Source organism: Lemur catta, chromosome 18 (genome assembly GCF_020740605.2).
Source record: "Lemur catta isolate mLemCat1 chromosome 18, mLemCat1.pri, whole genome shotgun sequence".
In the NCBI taxonomy this organism is placed as follows: Eukaryota; Metazoa; Chordata; class Mammalia; order Primates; family Lemuridae; genus Lemur; species Lemur catta.
In genome coordinates, this window is record NC_059145.1 from 8,377,267 (window position 1) to 8,395,252 (window position 17,986).

Here is a 17,986-nt window from a genome sequence, read left to right on the forward strand (position 1 = left end):
GTGGCAAGTGCAGGGGCAGCTGGAAGACACCCGGAGCAGCTGACGAGGTCTTTCCTCGGTGAGCACATTCTGGAAACCCCCTACCCTCACGCCACTCAAAGTAAACAGTGATTTATTTGTAAGCTGACTCACGTGGCTGGAATCGATCCCTTCTAGAACAAACTAGAGTGATTCAGCCATGACTAAAGCACCCTGGTGCCAGCTGCCCATATCAGGGACAAACACAGCTTTCTGGGCCTCCCTCTCTTTTCCTTTCCTTCCTAATCCCTGAGTTTGACCCTCCTGGGCATCCACAGTCCACATACACACACACACACACACACACACACACACACACACACACATCACTCAAAACTCCCAGCTCAAGCCAGACATGAAATGAGGCAAATCTGTGGACGTGACCTGTCTTGCTAATTGCTCTACCCCTGGTTCTCCAGTGAACTTGTACTCCACAAGCTGCCGAAATGACTCGTTCTTCCTCACTCATTGGTTGTGTTAGGGACTAGGGATTCCATCCTTTATCAAAACTGACATAATTCTGAGATTAACCCAGTTAAATAAAAGATATTTAATCATAAACTGGGAGGAGTTCTATGCTGAAAGCAAACACGAGGGAGGGAAAGAGACAAGATCTCACTCTGTTGCCCAGGCTGGAGTGCAGTGGTGCAATCATAGCTCACTGCAACCTCCAACTCCTGGGCTCAAGCGATCCTCCTGTCTCAGCCTCCCGAGTAGTTGGGACCACAGGGTCCTGTGCCACCACGCCCACCTAATTTTTTAATTTTTTTGTGGAGTCAGGGGCTCACTATGTGGTCCAAGCTGGTCTCAAACTCCTGACCTCAAGCAATCCTCCCGCCTTGGCCTCCCAAAATGCTGGGATTACAGACATGAGCCTCTGTGCCCTGCCTCAGGGGAAGCTTCTCTGAGGAGGTGCCATTTAAGCAGAGACCCAAAAGATGAAAAGAATCAGCCATGGGAAGGATGCAGGGAAATTAGGGAGGGATCAGTGTTCCAAGGAGAGAGAACAGCAAGTACAAAGGCCCAGAGGCAGAAAACAACTTGGTGTATTTCCTCAGGTGAAGGATGGTCCTAGTGGCTGAGCTGAATGAGGAGAAAGTGGTAGAGATGAGAACAGAGAGCTGGACAGGTTTAGACCATGCAGGACCTCGTAGCCATTAACTCCCTTGAACTGAAGTAACCTGTAGCTGGGACAATACTTACCAAATAACCATAACCATTTGCTCCCTCTCATATCCATACCCCAGTCTCCTCTGCAGTCAGGCTGGGGACACATGACTGGCTCTGGCCAGTGGGTTTTACGTGGTAGTGCTATCCATCACTTCCCGGACAAAGCAATTAAGAGCTAGTGTGCCTCTTCCATCGCTCTTCCATCCCGCTCTTCCCCTGCCACAGTGCCCTTGGAAGCCATGTGTTCCAGGTGACATAGCTGGCTACAAGAATGCAGGAGGCTGCCTGACCCACATTGGATTTTACATGAGTGAGAAATTCTTTGTTGAGTTGAGCAAGTAGATTTCAAGGTTTATCGGTTACTGTAGCATAACTTAGCCTACACTGTTTAATACATAATCTAAATACGTGTCCAAAACTTGCAACCCAAAGGAGCCTAGTTACAACAGCTTAGCATATAGCAGGAGTTCAATAAATGACTGTTCATTTCACCCCAGCTCTTACCCCTTCCTCTCAAAAAATTGAGGACTGGTTTAAATGCACTGCACATGCCCCTCTGTTCATTCTAACACCACTGCCAAGAGACCAACAGTGATGAAAAGCCCTGCTTTTTGCCAATGCTATGACTAATTTGTGGAAGGAAAGCCAGGTGACCTGTCCTGAGCCACACAGTAATAACTTTAAAAAACCTCACCATTGTTTATGTTTTAAAGCTTCCCGGTGTACGAGAGTAGACGGGGCAGTGCCTTGACCCATTTTTCAGAGGAGGAATGTGAGACTTGATGCCACCCAGTGACCTACCCAAAGAGGTGTGAAGGTCAATCAGACCTGAGTTCTCATCTCTACTTACTAGCTCTGTGACTTTGGGCAAGTTACTTAATCTCTGAGCTTCAGTGTCCTCATCTACAAAATAAGGAAAATAAGAATTGCAAGAAAAGACACTTGCCTGGCACATATTAGGTGCTAAATATAAGTTATTACTAGAACCCAGATATCTGGACCCCTGGCCTGGGGGAGTCTTGGCCCCAAAGAGTGCCACCTCCAGTGGCCCCAGGGCCTGACCTATGCGTGTTTTCTTGTTCCCTAGTGGTTGGAAAAAAGGGGTGAATGTGGGGCAAACACCCAAGCCCTGTCTGGACCTTGCAACAGCCCAGCCTCTTCAGAAGAGGAAGGGTTCTTTTTCCTCTGTTTTTCATTTTAGGCAGCAGCTCAAAATTTCCCATTCAATGACAGTCCCACTCCAGGAAGGAAATGACTGGCTGAAATGCCAAACCCAAAGTCAGAAATTATCTGGATTACACAACCAAGAAGAAAGTATATGGGAACTGTGACACTTAAGACTCCCAGGAGCTGGGTGCCGTGACTCACGCCTGTAATCCTAGCACTCTGCGAGGCAGAGGCAAGAGGATCGTTTGAGCTCAGGAGTTCAAGACCAGCCTGAGCAAGAGCAAGACCCTGTTTCTACTAAAAATAGAAAAAATTAGCTGGGTGTGGTGTGCACCTATAGTCCCTACTACTCGGGAGGCTAAGGCAGCAAGAGGATGGCTTGAGCCCAGGAGTTTGAGGTTGCTGTGAGCTAGGCTGACACCACAGCACTCTACTCAGGGCAACAGAGTGACACTCTGTCTCAAAAAAATAAATAAATAAAAAAGGACTCCCAGGAAGATGGTAGCAACAGATGTGGGGATACAACCTTGGTTACCTCCCAGATCGCTTCAGATTCCTGAAGCATCTTGCTCTCCCACTCAGTTGACATTTGGAACCTGACAGGTACCCTATTCCTCACGGGGTGGGCATCCAAAGGGTGTACACCCCCGGTGGAAGCCCTCCAACGTCTTCCCTTCACTCCCAGGTGGAAGCAAATTCTTCACCATGGCTGCTCAGCCCCGCGCAGCCTGACCTGGCCCTCTCCCCAGGCTCAGCCCACCACCAGGCCTCTGCACGTGCGGGAGCCCTCACTTTGGTTGGCCCACTCATCCTTTAGCTGGAGGCTCAAGCTTCAGTTCCTCAGGGAAACCTCCCTGATGAGATCAAATCCCCCCATCTGCCTACCTGCCCTACCCACCTTCTCTGCACTTCCCCTTTGAGCACGCACACTGCAGTGGGTGGTGTGCACGGGAGTGATTATCTCATTACTATTTGTCTCCTTTACTGGACTGCAAGCTCCCTGAGGCCTGGGACCTCACCTGTGTCCCTAGCACCTAGGATATAGCAGGCACTCAATAAATATATATTTTTTAGTTCATTATTAACTCTCTTGCCCAGCTTCTGTGTGTCTTAACTCCCTGTGGAGACAAGAGAGAATTTCACCTGGTGTCCAGCTTCCACCATCCCAGCTAGAGCCATCTGACCCCCCATCTAGAAGCTCAGCCCCTAAGCCAGCCTTGGGTGGCATTTAATCAGCTCTAGAGCTCAGCACTGATTATAGCCAATTCTCCTTTGACTGGGAGCCACAGCTGGGATACTGTGGCCTCTGCCTCAGTTCTTGCTCTAAAGCCCCCAAGATGCCAGCACATAAGGTGTGGAGCATGGCTCACAGTCTCCTCCTAAGGCTGGTAATCTGGAAAAGTGCCTCTCAGGAGAGGATTCTCATCTTTAAGCTCCTGGGGGATGGCTGGCCCTCGCCTGCAGAATCAGACTCTCCTGATGTCTGAACAGACGGGTACTGCCCCAGCCCCCAGGCTCTCCCTCATGGGCTCCCCTGAGATGCCCAGCAATTTCACCATGGTCACCATTTGCCACAGCCGTGATTCCCAAAGTGTACTGGTTTCATGGGCATATTAATACGTATCAAATGAAAAGGTGTGGCCGGGCGCGGTGGCTCACGCCTGTAATCCTAGCACTCTGGGAGGCCAAGGCGGGAGGATCGCTCGAGGTCAGGAGTTTAAGACCAGCCTGAGCAAGAGCGAGACCCCTGTCTCTACTAAAAAATAGAAAGAAATTATCTGGACAACTAAAAATATATATAAAAAATTAGCCGGGCCTGGTGGCGCATGCCTGTAGTCCCAGCTACTCGGGAGGCTGAGGCAGGAGGATCACTTGAGCCCAGGAGTTTGAGGTTGCTGTGAGCTAGGCTGATGCCATGGCACTCTAGCCAGGGCAAAAAGAGCAAGACTCTGTCTCAAAAAAAAAAAAAAAAAAAGAAAAGGTGTTCTATGGTCAAACATAAATGAGAAATGGTCTACATAGGTGTCTTTGCTGCAGGACTTATCAAAGCCTTGATGTGCTGGTGTGCATTGTGAATCTCCAAAGGTGGAGGACTGTGGTAAAGTATGCAGGGTTTCCCACGTTTAGGTGTTCATGAACCCTTTGTCTGCAGTAGGGTATCTTGCTAGACTGTTCTTCTGAGGCACATGGTCTGGGAAGTGCTATTCTAGACTATGACTGACCACTGCAGATGCCCTGAACATACAGTACTCTCCCCATCACAAGGAGGCATCTTTCAAATATGAAACAAAGGCAGCATTCCCCCTCTGCCCAGACCCAGACAGTGAGTCTTCATCCCAGACCCAGCTCTTCCCTGCAGCTTCAGGAGGTGTGACAACATCCACAGAGGACTACTTTACAACTGGTCTTTGCCAGAAGTTGGGAGGTGAAAGAGGAAAGGAGAGAGTGAGAAAGAGCTTCATCTTACAAAGTGGAGCATCAAGAAAGACTGCCTATAGCTGATGGAAGAATTAGAAATATAAGTATATTCATTAACACATTAACTGCCATGTGAGTTGTATTTAACTCATACTAGTTTTGAGCATAGGGCCTCATGAAAACATAAGAAGACTCAATTCTCTGAAACAAATTCAATAAGTATGTCATGAGTCACATAAAACTCAACTGGCATGCAGTGTAAAAATTGATTCAAGTGCCTCGTGAGTTACATATAACTCATGCACAGAAAACAATTAAAAAATCACAATTTTTTCATTAAATTAGAAAGGATCATTTTGTTTACAAAATGATTACAAAATCCTTTTATTCTATTTTCATAATAAAACACTGTGGCTCCAGGGGAAACAATTTTTTTTTCTAGTGTGGCAGTCAATGTGTTAAAAGTTATAGAAGTAGGCTGAGCACTGGCTCACGGCTGTAATCCCAGCACTTCGGGAGGCTCAGACAGGAGGATTGCAAGAACCCAGGAACTGAAGACCAGCCTGGGCAACAGAGCAAGGCCCCATCACTACAAAAAATTTTAAAGTTAGCCAAGCATGGTGACATGCACCTGTAGTCCCAGCTACTTGGGAGGCTGAGGCAGGAGGATTGCTTGAGCCCAAGAGTTTGAGACTGGCCTAGGCAACATAGTGAGAGCCTGTCTCTATAATAAAAATTTAAAAATTAGCTGGGCATCATGGTGGCTGAGGCAGGAGGATTGCTTAGGCCCAGGAGAGGCTGCAGTATGCTACAATCAGGCCACTGCACTCCAGCCTAAGTAAGAGAGCAAGACCCTGTCTCAAAAAAGAAAAGAAAAAAGAAAAAAAAGCTGCAAAAGCAGCCTACAGAGGGACTAAAAATAGTGATATAAATGCTTTGGAAGGAGGCTGGACGTGGTGGCTCACACCTGTAATCTTAGCATAATCCTAGCACTTTGGGAGGCTGAGGCAGAAGGATTGCTTGAATCTAGGAGTTCAAAACCAGTCTGAGCAACATAGTGATACCCTGTCTCTACAAAAAATGTAAAATATAGCCAGCCATGGTGGCACACACCTGTAGTCCCAGCTACTCAGGAGGCTGAGGCAGGAGGATCCCTTGAGCCCAGGAGTTTGAGGCTGCAGTGAGCTATGATCACACCATTGCACTCTGGGCTGGGCAGCAGAGCAAGACTTTGTCTCTAAAAAAATTAAAATTAAAAAAAATTGTTTTGGGAGGAAGGGGGAAGAGGTACGTGTATAAACTAAATACTCTTCTAGGAAGTTAATGGACAATATTTAAATTGATAAATATGAAAATAGCAATATAAGGACATTATTTAGAGATGGTACTTATGTGGCAGAGAATATCCACTCCCCCATCTTCCAACATTCTAGAAGCTTTAGATAGACATATGGCTGCCTGGCTAAAAACTATATTTCCCAGACTCCCTTGCAGCTAATTATGGTCATATAACTATGTCCTAGTCAACAGAGCTTAGTGAAATGATAAGTGTCTCTTTTCCATATTGTCCCCTTAAAAGGAAAGTGCCCTTTCCTGCCTGCTGGCTGGAATGCGGACATGGCAGGGGGAGCAGGAGCAAGTCTCTCAAAACACAAGATGGAGGCCGCACGTTAAGGACAGCACAGTAATAAAACAGAAGGAGCTGGATCCCTGACACTGTGGACCCACCACATCAGACCCGATCGCTCACTCTTACACTACTCATTGAAACAAACCTGCTTTTGGCTTAAGCTGCTATTATTTTGGCCCTTTTATAACAGCCAAACCAGTATCATAATTCATACGAAATGTGGTGCCAGAAGTTGAGCTCCAGGTAGTAAGGACCCAAAAAAGTTGATAAAACTGTCACTTACAATACTTGCACGGCAGCCTGTGCACGTTAGGGTGTGAAACGCATATGCCGGGAGTGGGGGGAGGTGGTGAGAAAGAATTCTCAGACAATGATTAGGATATACAGAAGTAAGAGTTTATTTTCCTGAGAAAGAAAGAAGGAGAGAGAGAGAACACAGCGCCAGGAATAGAGAGGCGCTGGCGCTGGGGCCAGAGGACTCTGACTCTCTACCGGGATGGCCTGGGGAGGGGTAGGAGGCAGGTATGACCGTAGCCCAGTTAGAAGACAGCTGAGAAACCGTTGTGTTGGGTTTTTTTGTTCCTCACCTAGCAGACTGATAGCAGAAATTAGTTTCTTCTTTCTTCTTGATAGTGGGAAGCATCGGTAACATCCCTTTTGGGGCAAGCAGGGGAAGTGTGCACTTCCACTGTCTGTTCAGGAACTGTTTTAAGGCTGTCTAAACAATATTCAAAAAAATCTTATTACAGGCAGTGAATATTTCATGCCTGTCCATCAGATAGTCTACCCTTTTTTCCCCTCTCCCAGAAACTTTCTTTCCTTTTGGAATGTGAATTGACCAGTTCTGACCTATGTTAATGAGGATCCATACCTTCTTTTGTCTGTACTGGTTTTTTTTTTAATTGTTAGGTAAACATCTCTGTAGGAGAGATATTTATATTACTACCCTCAGGAACAGAGTTCATGTTACTCAAAGTGGCTGCCAGTTAGGCAAAAAGTTCCGGAGCAGACAGTAGGAGTGCGAGCTTCCCCTGCTTCCTCAAAACAGTACCAGATGCCTCCTGCTGTCAAGACGAAAGAAGAAACCAATTTCTGCTATCAATCTGCTACATGAGAAACAGCAAAGCCAACACAGCAGTTTCTCAACTGACTTCAGCTACCTGGGCTACAGTCATACCCCCACCCTCCTCAGCCTGCCCCAGTCAGTCAGTCTTGTGGCCTCCGCGTCTCTCTTTACTTCTGGCGCTGTGCCCTCTCTCTCTTCAGAGGCAGACTAAAAAAAAACTTTGCACTTCTATCTATCCTAACTTTGTGTGAGAACTCTTTCCCGCCCACGTATGGACTTCACACCCTAACAGTGTGCTAAGAGATTCTCTAAGGGGAGAAGTGACAACATTCTGAATGTTGGTGCTTGTATCTTCTTTTTCAGGGACCTCCAACAAAAGAGGCGAACCCCACTGGGGCCAGACTATGGACAAGTGGAGATGTAAAAGGAAACTCTCTCAGTCTGCGGCTGACAACCCAAGTTGACCAAGAAGCCCCATTTGGGGGGCTCTGAAGAGTGCGCCTCAGCAGGAGGTAAGGCCTGGCGCCAACCTTCCCAGTCACCCTTCCACCTTTCTCAGTCCCACTGCGGACCCTCTGAAGAGGTTCTCTGCCAGAGCCAGAGGCAAACGTCAAGAGTGCTGCTTCCCATCCACTTTACTGCTTTGGGCAGCTCCGAGGAAGCACGTTAAATTAGGAGAGGCAGGGCAGGCTGAACACAGACGCCAGTAAGTGAAAGATTAAACGTCTGGGGCTCAGAACTAAGATGCGTCTAGGCAGGATCTTTGGCTGTGACTGCCAGAGTAGAAGTGATTAGAAGCCAGGAGACCAGAAGCTACTGGCTTTTTCAGAGAATTGGGTTGCCAAAGAAACCACAAGCCTGGTCTGATAAAACCTTGTGATGATCTTTCACCTACAGCCCCCCTCAAGACCCAACGCACACCAGCAGGAAGTGGGCTGTGAAAGCCAGGCAGCCCTCAATAAAGGCAGATTCTCTCCGGTTCCACTTCAGATGAGGCCATCAAATAACGAACAAGGAAGCTCCACGCCCCCGGCCTCCTGCGACAGAGCCAGAATCACAGAGAACCAGGTATCAGAGTGGTGGTCTCCAACCACAAGGTGCATCAGAGTCACCTAGAGGGTTGTTGAAACAGGCCACTCGAGTCTCTGAATCAGTAGATGAGTGGGGCCCAATCACCCGCACTCCTAGCAGGCCCCCAGGTGACCCTGCTGCTTAGGATGCTTTGAGAATCACAGATCCACCAAGAAGAACCAAGGGCTGCCAGATGGGCCACACGGAGAACTTACTCCCCAGTGGGGAATGAGCTTTCACAAATGCTACTCCGCGAGATTTGCTGACTGCTCCAGACAAGTAACTCCCGCATGTTTCTCCTCTCAAATGGGAGTTTTTACTGTGGCTTCCTGTTCAAATTCCACCATGGAATTTCGAGTGTGTTGGGGGAGGGGGTGTGGATAACTGCCCTCCGGTTGAGAGGCACTGGATCATCAGGGGCTGGTGGGGAGGGCTACACGTCACCCACAGATCTCAGGCTCCAGCTAAAGGAAGTGGCTGATTAGAACCCCAGGCCTGTCCCCCTTGAGGAAAGCATGTTTTATGGTGGGAAGACAGGTGTATATGGATATTTGGGAGGCCAAAGGGGAGGACTATGGCAGAGACCGCTAATTGTCCCTCCAATATTTATTTCCTCCTCTTCTAGAGTAATAGAAGCTTTAGTTGTACGAATAACTTTCCAGCTAAGGATTACATTTCTCGGCCTCCCTTGCAGCCAGGTGTGATGCTGTGAGAAGGTTCTGGCCAATGGCTTGTGAGCAGAAGGTGCTAGGGAACTTCCCAGTCATGCCCTTAAAAGAAAAGGAACATGCCCACCCCTTCTTGCTGGCTGGAGTGTGCGTGTGGTGGCAGGCAGTGGCCATCTCAGATGAGTTGGGCTTGTGCCCAAGCTGGCAGGGCTATGGAAAAGAAAGAACCTGGTCCTCAACACCATGGAGCTGCCGTATCAGCCCAGGCCGGCTGGTATTAAGAGAAATAAATGTCCGTCTCATGTACGCCCCAGCGTCTGCCCACTGCTAACAGCAGCGAACCTGGAAGGCTGACACAAGAGACTATTGGAAATGGCCAAGAGAATAAGAAGGTGCTGAGGCGGGCAAGCAGATTTGCGGGGGGCTAGGAATGTTACCAGCCTTCTGTGCTGATTCATCCTGATTCTTACAACAGTCAGTGTTTGACAAAGTAAGTAACGATGGCCTGGGCAATTAAGGCTGACACCCACAGAACCAGCGCTTACACAATCAGACGCGCAGCTACAGCCCAGGATGTCAACAGACTTTATGTAAACACGGTCCCCAGAGTTTCCCCATCAAGCTTTCTTATATCGAGGATTTTGTGGGCGGAGCGGGAGGTTTCAAGTATTATTGTATTCAAATCTGTTTTTTAAAGCCCTTTAAGAAGTGGTAGGTAGAAGTCAGGTTCTCAAACTGCCAGAGGCAGCTGAGCAAGTTAATAAAGGATCTTAAGCAAGTAAATGAAAAATAACATTTAACTGATGTTACAATTAGGGAAGGGGGGAAGAGGCTTTGACTGGTTGCAACGATAAACTTAAAATACCTCTCACATGATCTCTATAGTCACCTCCAAGTGACAGGGAGTTATAGCACCTTTTTTTCCTCATTAAAAAAAAAAGGCCAGGCACAGTGGCTCACACCTGTAATCCTAGCACTCTGGATTGCTTGAGTTAGGCGTTTGAGACCAGCATAAGCAAGAATGAGACTCCATCTCTACAAAAAATAGAAAAATCAGGCAGGTGTGGTGGCATGCACCCATAGTCCCAGGTACTCGGGAGGCTGAGGCAAGAGGATCACTTGAGTGCAGGAGTTTGAGGTTGCAGGGAACTATGATGATCCCACTGCACTCTAGCCCCGGCAACAGAGCAAGACCTTGCCTCAAAACCGAGACAAAAAATCCACAAGATGCAGAAAGGAGAAGTGCCTTGCCTGAGGACTCAAACCCATAGTCAAACACAACCAGACCCCCGAAACAGAACAGCCAAGGAGTTTGCGGATGTGGAGACCAGACTAATCTCTCTTCCTCAGGCAGTTTTCATCAACAGGGCTAAGGGGAAGAGAAAAGAGGTTTAGCGAACAAGAGCGAAGGGTAGTGGTGGTGAGAACAGGAGAGCTGGATCTCAGTAAAGTTCTAAGCAGAACAGAGGCTGATGGGCAACACATCACTAGTGTTTCCTGGAAGCCCAAAGACTGCGTTCAGTAGCAAGTGATGCAGCTGAAGTCCCCATGTGAACGCTATGCAGACACACCTAGGTGTGACCTCCATCTCCCCAGCATCAGATGTGTGCCCGTGGGCAAGTGCCTTAGCCATTCTTGGCCTGGTTCCTCAGGTGGAGAAGGGAATCCTCAGAGCAGACCCTCCAGGGGCCGCTGGGAGGGGCCGGGCCCTCAGCAGAAGACCCAGCACCTCCGAAGTGCTCACGCCTGCAATCCCAGCACTCTGGGAGGCTGAGGTGGGAGGATCGCTTGAGGCCAGGAGTTAAAGACCAGCCTGCGCAACACAGTGAGACCTCGTCTCTACAAAAAATTTAAAGAACTAGCGGGGCATGGTGATGCGCGCCTGTAGTCCTTGCTATTTGGGAGGCTGAGGTGAGGAGGAGGAGTTTGAGGCTACAGTACACTATGATCATGCCACTGCACTCCAGCCTAGGTGACAAAGCAGGACCCTGTCTCTTAAAAAGTGCTCAGGCAGTGTTCCCTTAAAAACAGTGTCACACTGAGATGACTATATTCCTTTCAATCTTGTACTATATTCTTTGTTGACCTTAAGTTAAGAGTCTGCTTGAGATTAGTCAACAGGCAGTCCTGACGTCAACGGTCAGAGTGTGTCTGAGAAGAGGAGGCCAGTGTCTCAATCCCTGGTGCTTCTCTGCTTTCACACGTTGGGACACCCTTGCAACATCTCAGCCTGCTCTGCAGGGGTAAAACCAGTGTCCACCACTGTCCCCTTCCCCCAGGTGGACCCGGCTGGAGCCCCCACCCCAGCACCTGACTGCGCTTGAGCCAGTGGCTCTTCCCCTCCCTCTCCAGCGGCACCCTCAGCTTCCTTTCCGACCATTAAGAGTTTACCATTAATTCTCCCAAAATGTGAAAAACATTTCAGGCCACACTCAATCATCGTTCCTCAGTATCTGCCACATGCCAGGTTCTGGGGCCGCAGCCAAGCTGGGCAGGTCACACCAACCGACCCAAATGCCATGTGGTACTAGTGGTAATGGGGGCAAAGGGCCCAGAGGGGGCTCTGTGTGTCACCCAGCCCAACGCCCGCCCTGGAAGAAGATGGGGTCGTGAGGTCTGAGGCCCAGAGAAAGGAAGGGACTTGCCGGGGGTCCCACAACCAAGGGCCGAGTGCAGCCGGGAACGCAGGCCTGCCGCCTCTGCACCGCGCTGACCTCAGTGAACACCTGGCCTTCGCGTGTCAACCTCAGCAACAGAGAGAAGCTCTCTCAAAGAAAATGGTATTTCCCAAGGCAGGGAAGTAAAAGGAAAAAAAAAAATGTTACTTACTCAGGAATAGGGCCTTGCAAAAAAAAAAAAAAAAAAATAGGGCATTGCAATGGGAATACACATGCCAAGGTAAACTGTGTGTGTATTCAGGGAGGTTTTTTTAAAGGAAGATGAGGAGGACAACATAACTACCTTGGCAATGAAGATCAATAACGGGTGATGCCAGTCTGAGGCTGGACAGGCGGTTGCTGGGCAGATGTCCTCACAGAAGTATTTTTTATGTAAGTTTGTGATGGCCTTTGCACACAGTTGTGGTTTTTGTACAGTCTTTTGTGACAGTTTTTGTTATTGGCCATTTATGCACAAGAACCCTTATCATGGCCTTCCCTGGCTCTGTTTCTCAGGATTTTTTTTTTTTAACACGAGTGACTTCATTTTGATTCTCTGCACTTTCACAGTGGGCATGTGAGAAGAGGGTTGGTGGTCTGACAAGATTCAGGAGCACGGGCAGGGGGTGGTTTCGGTTGGTTCCAGAGGCGCAGGGAGGCTGTGGACTGTGCGGATCACCCTCGCCAGTCTGAGGAGGAAGGAGAGCTCCGAGGGCGTGGGGGGGGGGGCTGGCCAGACAGAGCTGGGGACAGCAGAAGTCTGGGGGAGGCCGTGACAGAGAGGTGCCACCTCTTGATTTATAGAGCACTCTGCTGGGGACGTAAGGGGAGGAGTGGTGGCGTCTGTGCAGAGACAAGCCCGGCTGGAGTATCACTCGGTCACTCGCATCGTGAGCAGCACCCTCCCCATTCCCTGCCCCACACAGGAGGAGAGGAGATGGCCCAGCGTAGTCTGTCCCATGGTGCCCCCAAAAGCCCAGCCTGGGCTGCAGCTCCAGATCCCCCCACCTGCAGGACCACCCCAGCATTCCCTGTTCTCCCCATTTGTCTCTGAGGGTGTGCTGGATAAGTCCCCACCCCTCAGTCCCTGGCTCTAAGTCCCTCCTCATGAAAGCCCTCCTTGATTTCACAAGGCCTGAGGGGCAGCCAGGCAGGTGCTGAACCTGGTCTGTTGGTCCAGCCAGGTGATTCTCGGCTCAGGAACTCCAGACAGGACAGCTCCAGGCCTCTGTGGCTCTGAAGGCCCTGCCCTCTGCCCCCCACCGCACCTGGGCTCCCTGGGGCCTCTGCACGTGCCGGTACCTGTCCCCAGGCTCTCGTACCCCAGCTCTTCACATGGCTGTCTTCTTTCTCTTCCTCCCGTTTCCCCTCCTCAGAGTGGCCTTCCTTGACCACTCTGTCCTAGGATGCTCCACGACCTGGTCACTTTATTCTACTGGCCCGTTTCTTTAACTTGTCTATTTACTTTCACTTGTTTTCCTATTAACTGTCTGCTCACAAGACTATGCTCCACATGAGGGCAGAGGACCTGTTGCTTTGCCAGCACTGCAAACCTTTCAGAACCTAGGACAGCACTAGGCACTGGGCAGGTGCTCAGTAAGTACCCAGAAAGACTGGCTACCTGGGCCCCACTGTCTCTTTGGGGACACAGGGAGGGGTGGGGGTAACCAGGCTCCTCATCCCACTACCTTCTGCTGAACACAGGCTGAAGGCCGGCACTCGACATGCCACTCCTTCGGTTTCACAGCCACCCTTCAAGGTCGGGAGGTATTGTTGCCAGCTAAATACATCCCCATCATGATTGTATTCTCCGGTAGGAGCTTAATTTGGTAATATTGATATCAATATCAATCAAAACTTAAAATACACAAACCTTCAGCCCAGCCATACCAATGCCAAAAAGTCATCCTACAGCTGCACTTACACAGGTGCAAAAACAGGGTATGTCATTCCAGGGGTGAGTGTCATGACACTGTATACAAGAGAAAAATGCTAGAAGCAACCTAAACACCAATCAGTAGGGAGCAAGTTAATAAATCACAGTACATCTTCTGTCACAGGAATACAACACAGCTGTTAAAAAGAATGTGTCAATATGAAACAATCTCCAAAACCTAAAGGTAGGTGGGAAAAAGTGTACAACAGTGTGCACGGGGTGCTACTCTCTGTATTAAAAAGGGGTTCCAGGTACGTAATGTGTTGCCCATGCAAAGAAAATTTCTAGTAAGACACAAGAGATTGTTAACAATCATTACTTCTTGGGATGTAAAACAGGAAAAGAGGATGACGACATGAATCATTTTCACTGTAGGCTTTGTTGAATTTTTATGTTATAGTCATTGGGTTTTTTTAAAGTTTTTTATTATTTTTGGAATAGATAACTCATATTTATTTTGGGGGGGTTGGGCTTTTTCCCAAAAAAGAAGACTATCATTATGATATTTAAAATAGGGGGTTTTTTTGTTATTATGATTAAGTGTAGAGTTTATTTGAGCCCAAAGCTTGAGGATGGCCGCCCAGGGGCATAGATTCAAGTTGTCCTGAATATATACTCCCAATAACCCAAATTTAAAAGGTATGAAGGGATTTATAGTAAAGTCTCCCTCCAACACCTTGTTCCCTGGCCACCCAATTTCTCTCCCCACAGGTAACCATTGTTACCAGTTTCTTAGGTGCATAACAAACTCATTAAAATTTTTTTAAAAAGTAAAAGATTAAAAAGGCCAGAGAGTGCAGCTCACGCCAAACAGCTCAGGAGCATGACGGCCCCACCAGGGAGGGCGCCAGGGTTACTCACAGTTGAGGACAATCTGGGCGGCTCGGTAGAGCTCCAGGTGGCACAGGAGGTCCACGAGCTGCTGGACAGTGGCCTGCCGCATGCCCCACCACCAGAGCAGCTCCCGCGTGATGCTCGTGCCCTGCACCCGCTCCAAGGACTTGATCTTCCGCAGCTGGGTCAGATCTGTGATCACGTAGGAGGCTGGAGGGCAAGTGAGAGGACTCGGCTTAGAGCTGGAGAGGCAGTCCCTCCAGGAGAGAGAGGGTCCCCACGCTAGCCCAGCTTTGTCGAGGACATCCTCCCCACTCACCCCACCCATACCGGAAACACCATGGTTAGCTGAGGTCCACAGGTGGCCCCAAGTTATAACACTGGGTCTATTGAACACCCATGGGGACTGGCACACGAACGTAAATATCAACGTAGCTGCCACAGGAGACTTAGGAGAAACAGCACACAGGACAACAGGGTAACAGAGCTTTACTGCTTCTTTGCTATGGGCCGTCCCCTCACCAGTGGGAGTCTCAGGGGGTAACAGAGCTCTGCCCGTCTCCTCTTCTAGAATGGAAAATCCCACATAGGAAGGGGGCTTTACCTATGTCCTTCACTGTCACAGGCCCAGAACCGAGAACAGTGCCTGGGCTCAGAGCAGGGGTAGGGCCAGCACAAGGCCGAGGCAAGGAAAGCCCCTGGGAGCAAAAGGTGAGGAGGCACTCGCTGTAAGGGCCCCCTGCACCCGCAGGCCCCCGGGAATGGGGGCCTCCTTCCATTTTGCCCCGGGCAGCTCACTCTCCTTGGCTAAGCCCCTGCCCTGCTGAGGGGACTCAGTAAGTACATAATGAATGAATGGATGAATGAACTCACGCCCCACTGTCCTCCCAGAACCGTTATAAGGATCAAGACAGCCCAGGGATAACAAAAGCACTTTGCCAATTCCGAAGTACTAGACAAAATTTGCAGGGAACCACTGTTGGCAATAATAAAAATAGTGCATTCTTCCTCTTCATTTTTTACCACAAAATTAATTGTAGTTCACTAAAGAGAACATGGAAAATACCAGGGGAAAAAAAGTTACACAGCATCCCGCCACCCTCCTGAGCCACTAGGGTACTTCCCCTTTCCAAAAGTCACCCTTCTACATCAGCGTGGCTTTGGACATAGTTGTTGCCAGACTGGAGGCAAAATTTTGCCCCCTGCTCTTATCATCATTATACCACACACATTTTCTGATGTGTTGCAGCTCTTCATAAATGGCATTTTCAGTATTCCATTGAGTTTACTTAAGTGAAGGAGGCATTTTTTTAAAGCTAGGAATAAAGTAATCAAGCTTCAGTTCCAGGATTTCAGCAGTCATGTCGAGGGAATGGATGTGAACATCAAGTCACTCATTTGCTCATTCAGCAAAGCATTACTAAGGCCGCCTGTGTGCTGGGCTGGGACAAGCTCTCAAGACTGTGTTGAGTAACCTAAAATTCCACGGAGCTTTTCTGCCTGGAAAATACAAGCACACGTGGGCCACATAGGGGAAGGTGAGGCAAAAGATGAAGCCCAGGACCACATAATGAAGACTCGCCAATAAATGCTGGGCTTTAGAATTTGGACTTGACCCTAAGAGCCACAGGGGACCACGGAAGATCTCAGATCTCAGAGCCAGGGAGTAATGTGATCAGACTGCAGAAGTCCCCTCCCCTCTGGACGGAATGGGCTTGCGACAGCTTCCTGCAGATAGAAAGCCTCCAGAAGAAGTGCCTGGCTGGGAATGGAAAGTTCCTGAGTTGCAACTTTAGTCACGGGAAACCCCAGACCAGGCTCCTGCTCAGGGAGAAGTGATGTCAGCCCGGTCAGGGGCCGCTTCCAGCAGTGCACAGAAGAGAGGAGAGGGAAGAGGAAGGAACGCCCCTTCCCCACAATCCCCACCATGGACCCAACTGTGCTATTATTCATCCACACACACCTCCCACCCTTGGCAGGCAGCATGATGTAATGGGAAGAACAGAAGCCCAGGGCTGCCGCTGGTGGCCAGTGGCAGTGGGAACTCAGCCAAGGCCCTGACCCTGCGTGGGCTGAACTTTCCTTGCTCGTAATGCAGGAGAAAGAGGAATTAAACTCCGAGGCGCCTTCCAGATTGGACATTTTAGTTCCATGAAAGTGACATATCTTAAACTATTGACCCATCAGCATTTAACCAGACCCTTTATTTTTATTTTTTTATTTTTTTTTTTTTTTTTGAGACAGAGTCTCACTTTGTTGCCCGGGCTAGAGTGAGTGCCGTGGCATCAGCCTAGCTCACAGCAACCTCAAACTCCTGGGCTTAAGCGATCCTACTGCCTCAGCCTCCCGAGTAGCTGGGACTACAGGCATGAGCCACCATGCCCGGCTAATTTTTTTGTATATATATTTTTAGTTGGCCAGATAATTTCTTTCTATTTTTAGTAGAGACGGGGTCTCACTCTTGCTCAGGCTGGTCTCGAACTCCTGACCTCGAGCGATCCACCCACCTCGGCCTCCCAGAGCTAGGATTACAGGCGTGAGCCACCGCGCCCGGCCTAACCAGACCCTTTAAACGGGGTTGAAACAAGATAGAGATCTCGGGGGATGAGTCACCACTGACAGCACCTGCTAAGTCCAGAGCTCTCTCCTCAGCACAGGCGAGTAACACCTGGTCATTGTCGAACATCTGGAAAACAGATCAAAGTCCCCCTGATCATTCCTCTTGGAAGACCCCGAGGAAACCACTGGTTATATTTTGTCATTTAATCTTCCAGACTTTTTTCCACAGATGTAAAAACATGTGCATACGTGGTGGTTCAGAGGCCAGATCTTGGGATTTGAGGCCTGAGTTCAAATCCTATCTCTGCTGCTTGCTTGCTGTGCATTTGCGGAAGGCCCTTCACCTCTCCCTGAGCCTCGGTTTCCTTATCTTTCAAACAAGGATGGCAGCAGCACCTGCCTCAGAGATTCTTGTGAGGATTGGATGAGTTATATGTACAGAAGCACTTGGAACAGTGCTTAGCATACAATAAATGTGATATAAATGTTAGCCGTAAGTGTTAAACTATGTACATTCTATGAAAACCTGTTTTTATCCCCAATGGTTAACAGCACGTGCAGACTATCACTCCAAGATCCTGAATCCTGCAGGAGTTCACCTAAGGCAGTAGAAAACCTTGCCCATCTTCAAAGTCCTCCAGAGCAGGGACAGAACAGCCTCCTGAAATGACCTGTTGTAGGGTCAACTTTTCTTTCTCTAGACTAACCAGACTCGTCCCTAGGCCGGGAGAAGGGGAAAAGCCCTAAGGACCTTTACAACTGTCCTGCCCCCTAAGCCGCTCAGCAACTCTG

General features: G+C 49.0%; 1 protein-coding gene across 2 annotated transcripts in view; it reads right to left on the reverse strand.

The window, feature by feature from the left end:
* The window catches only part of IRAK2 (interleukin 1 receptor associated kinase 2), a 62,117-nt gene that overhangs the window by 38,691 nt on the left and 5,440 nt on the right, over window positions 1-17,986 (reverse strand). For both annotated transcript variants that reach the window (XM_045529734.1, XM_045529733.1), the window contains exon 2: window positions 14,663-14,845. In XM_045529734.1, coding sequence (XP_045385690.1) covers window positions 14,663-14,845 — 183 coding nt within the window. The remainder of the gene's footprint in view (window positions 1-14,662; window positions 14,846-17,986) is intronic.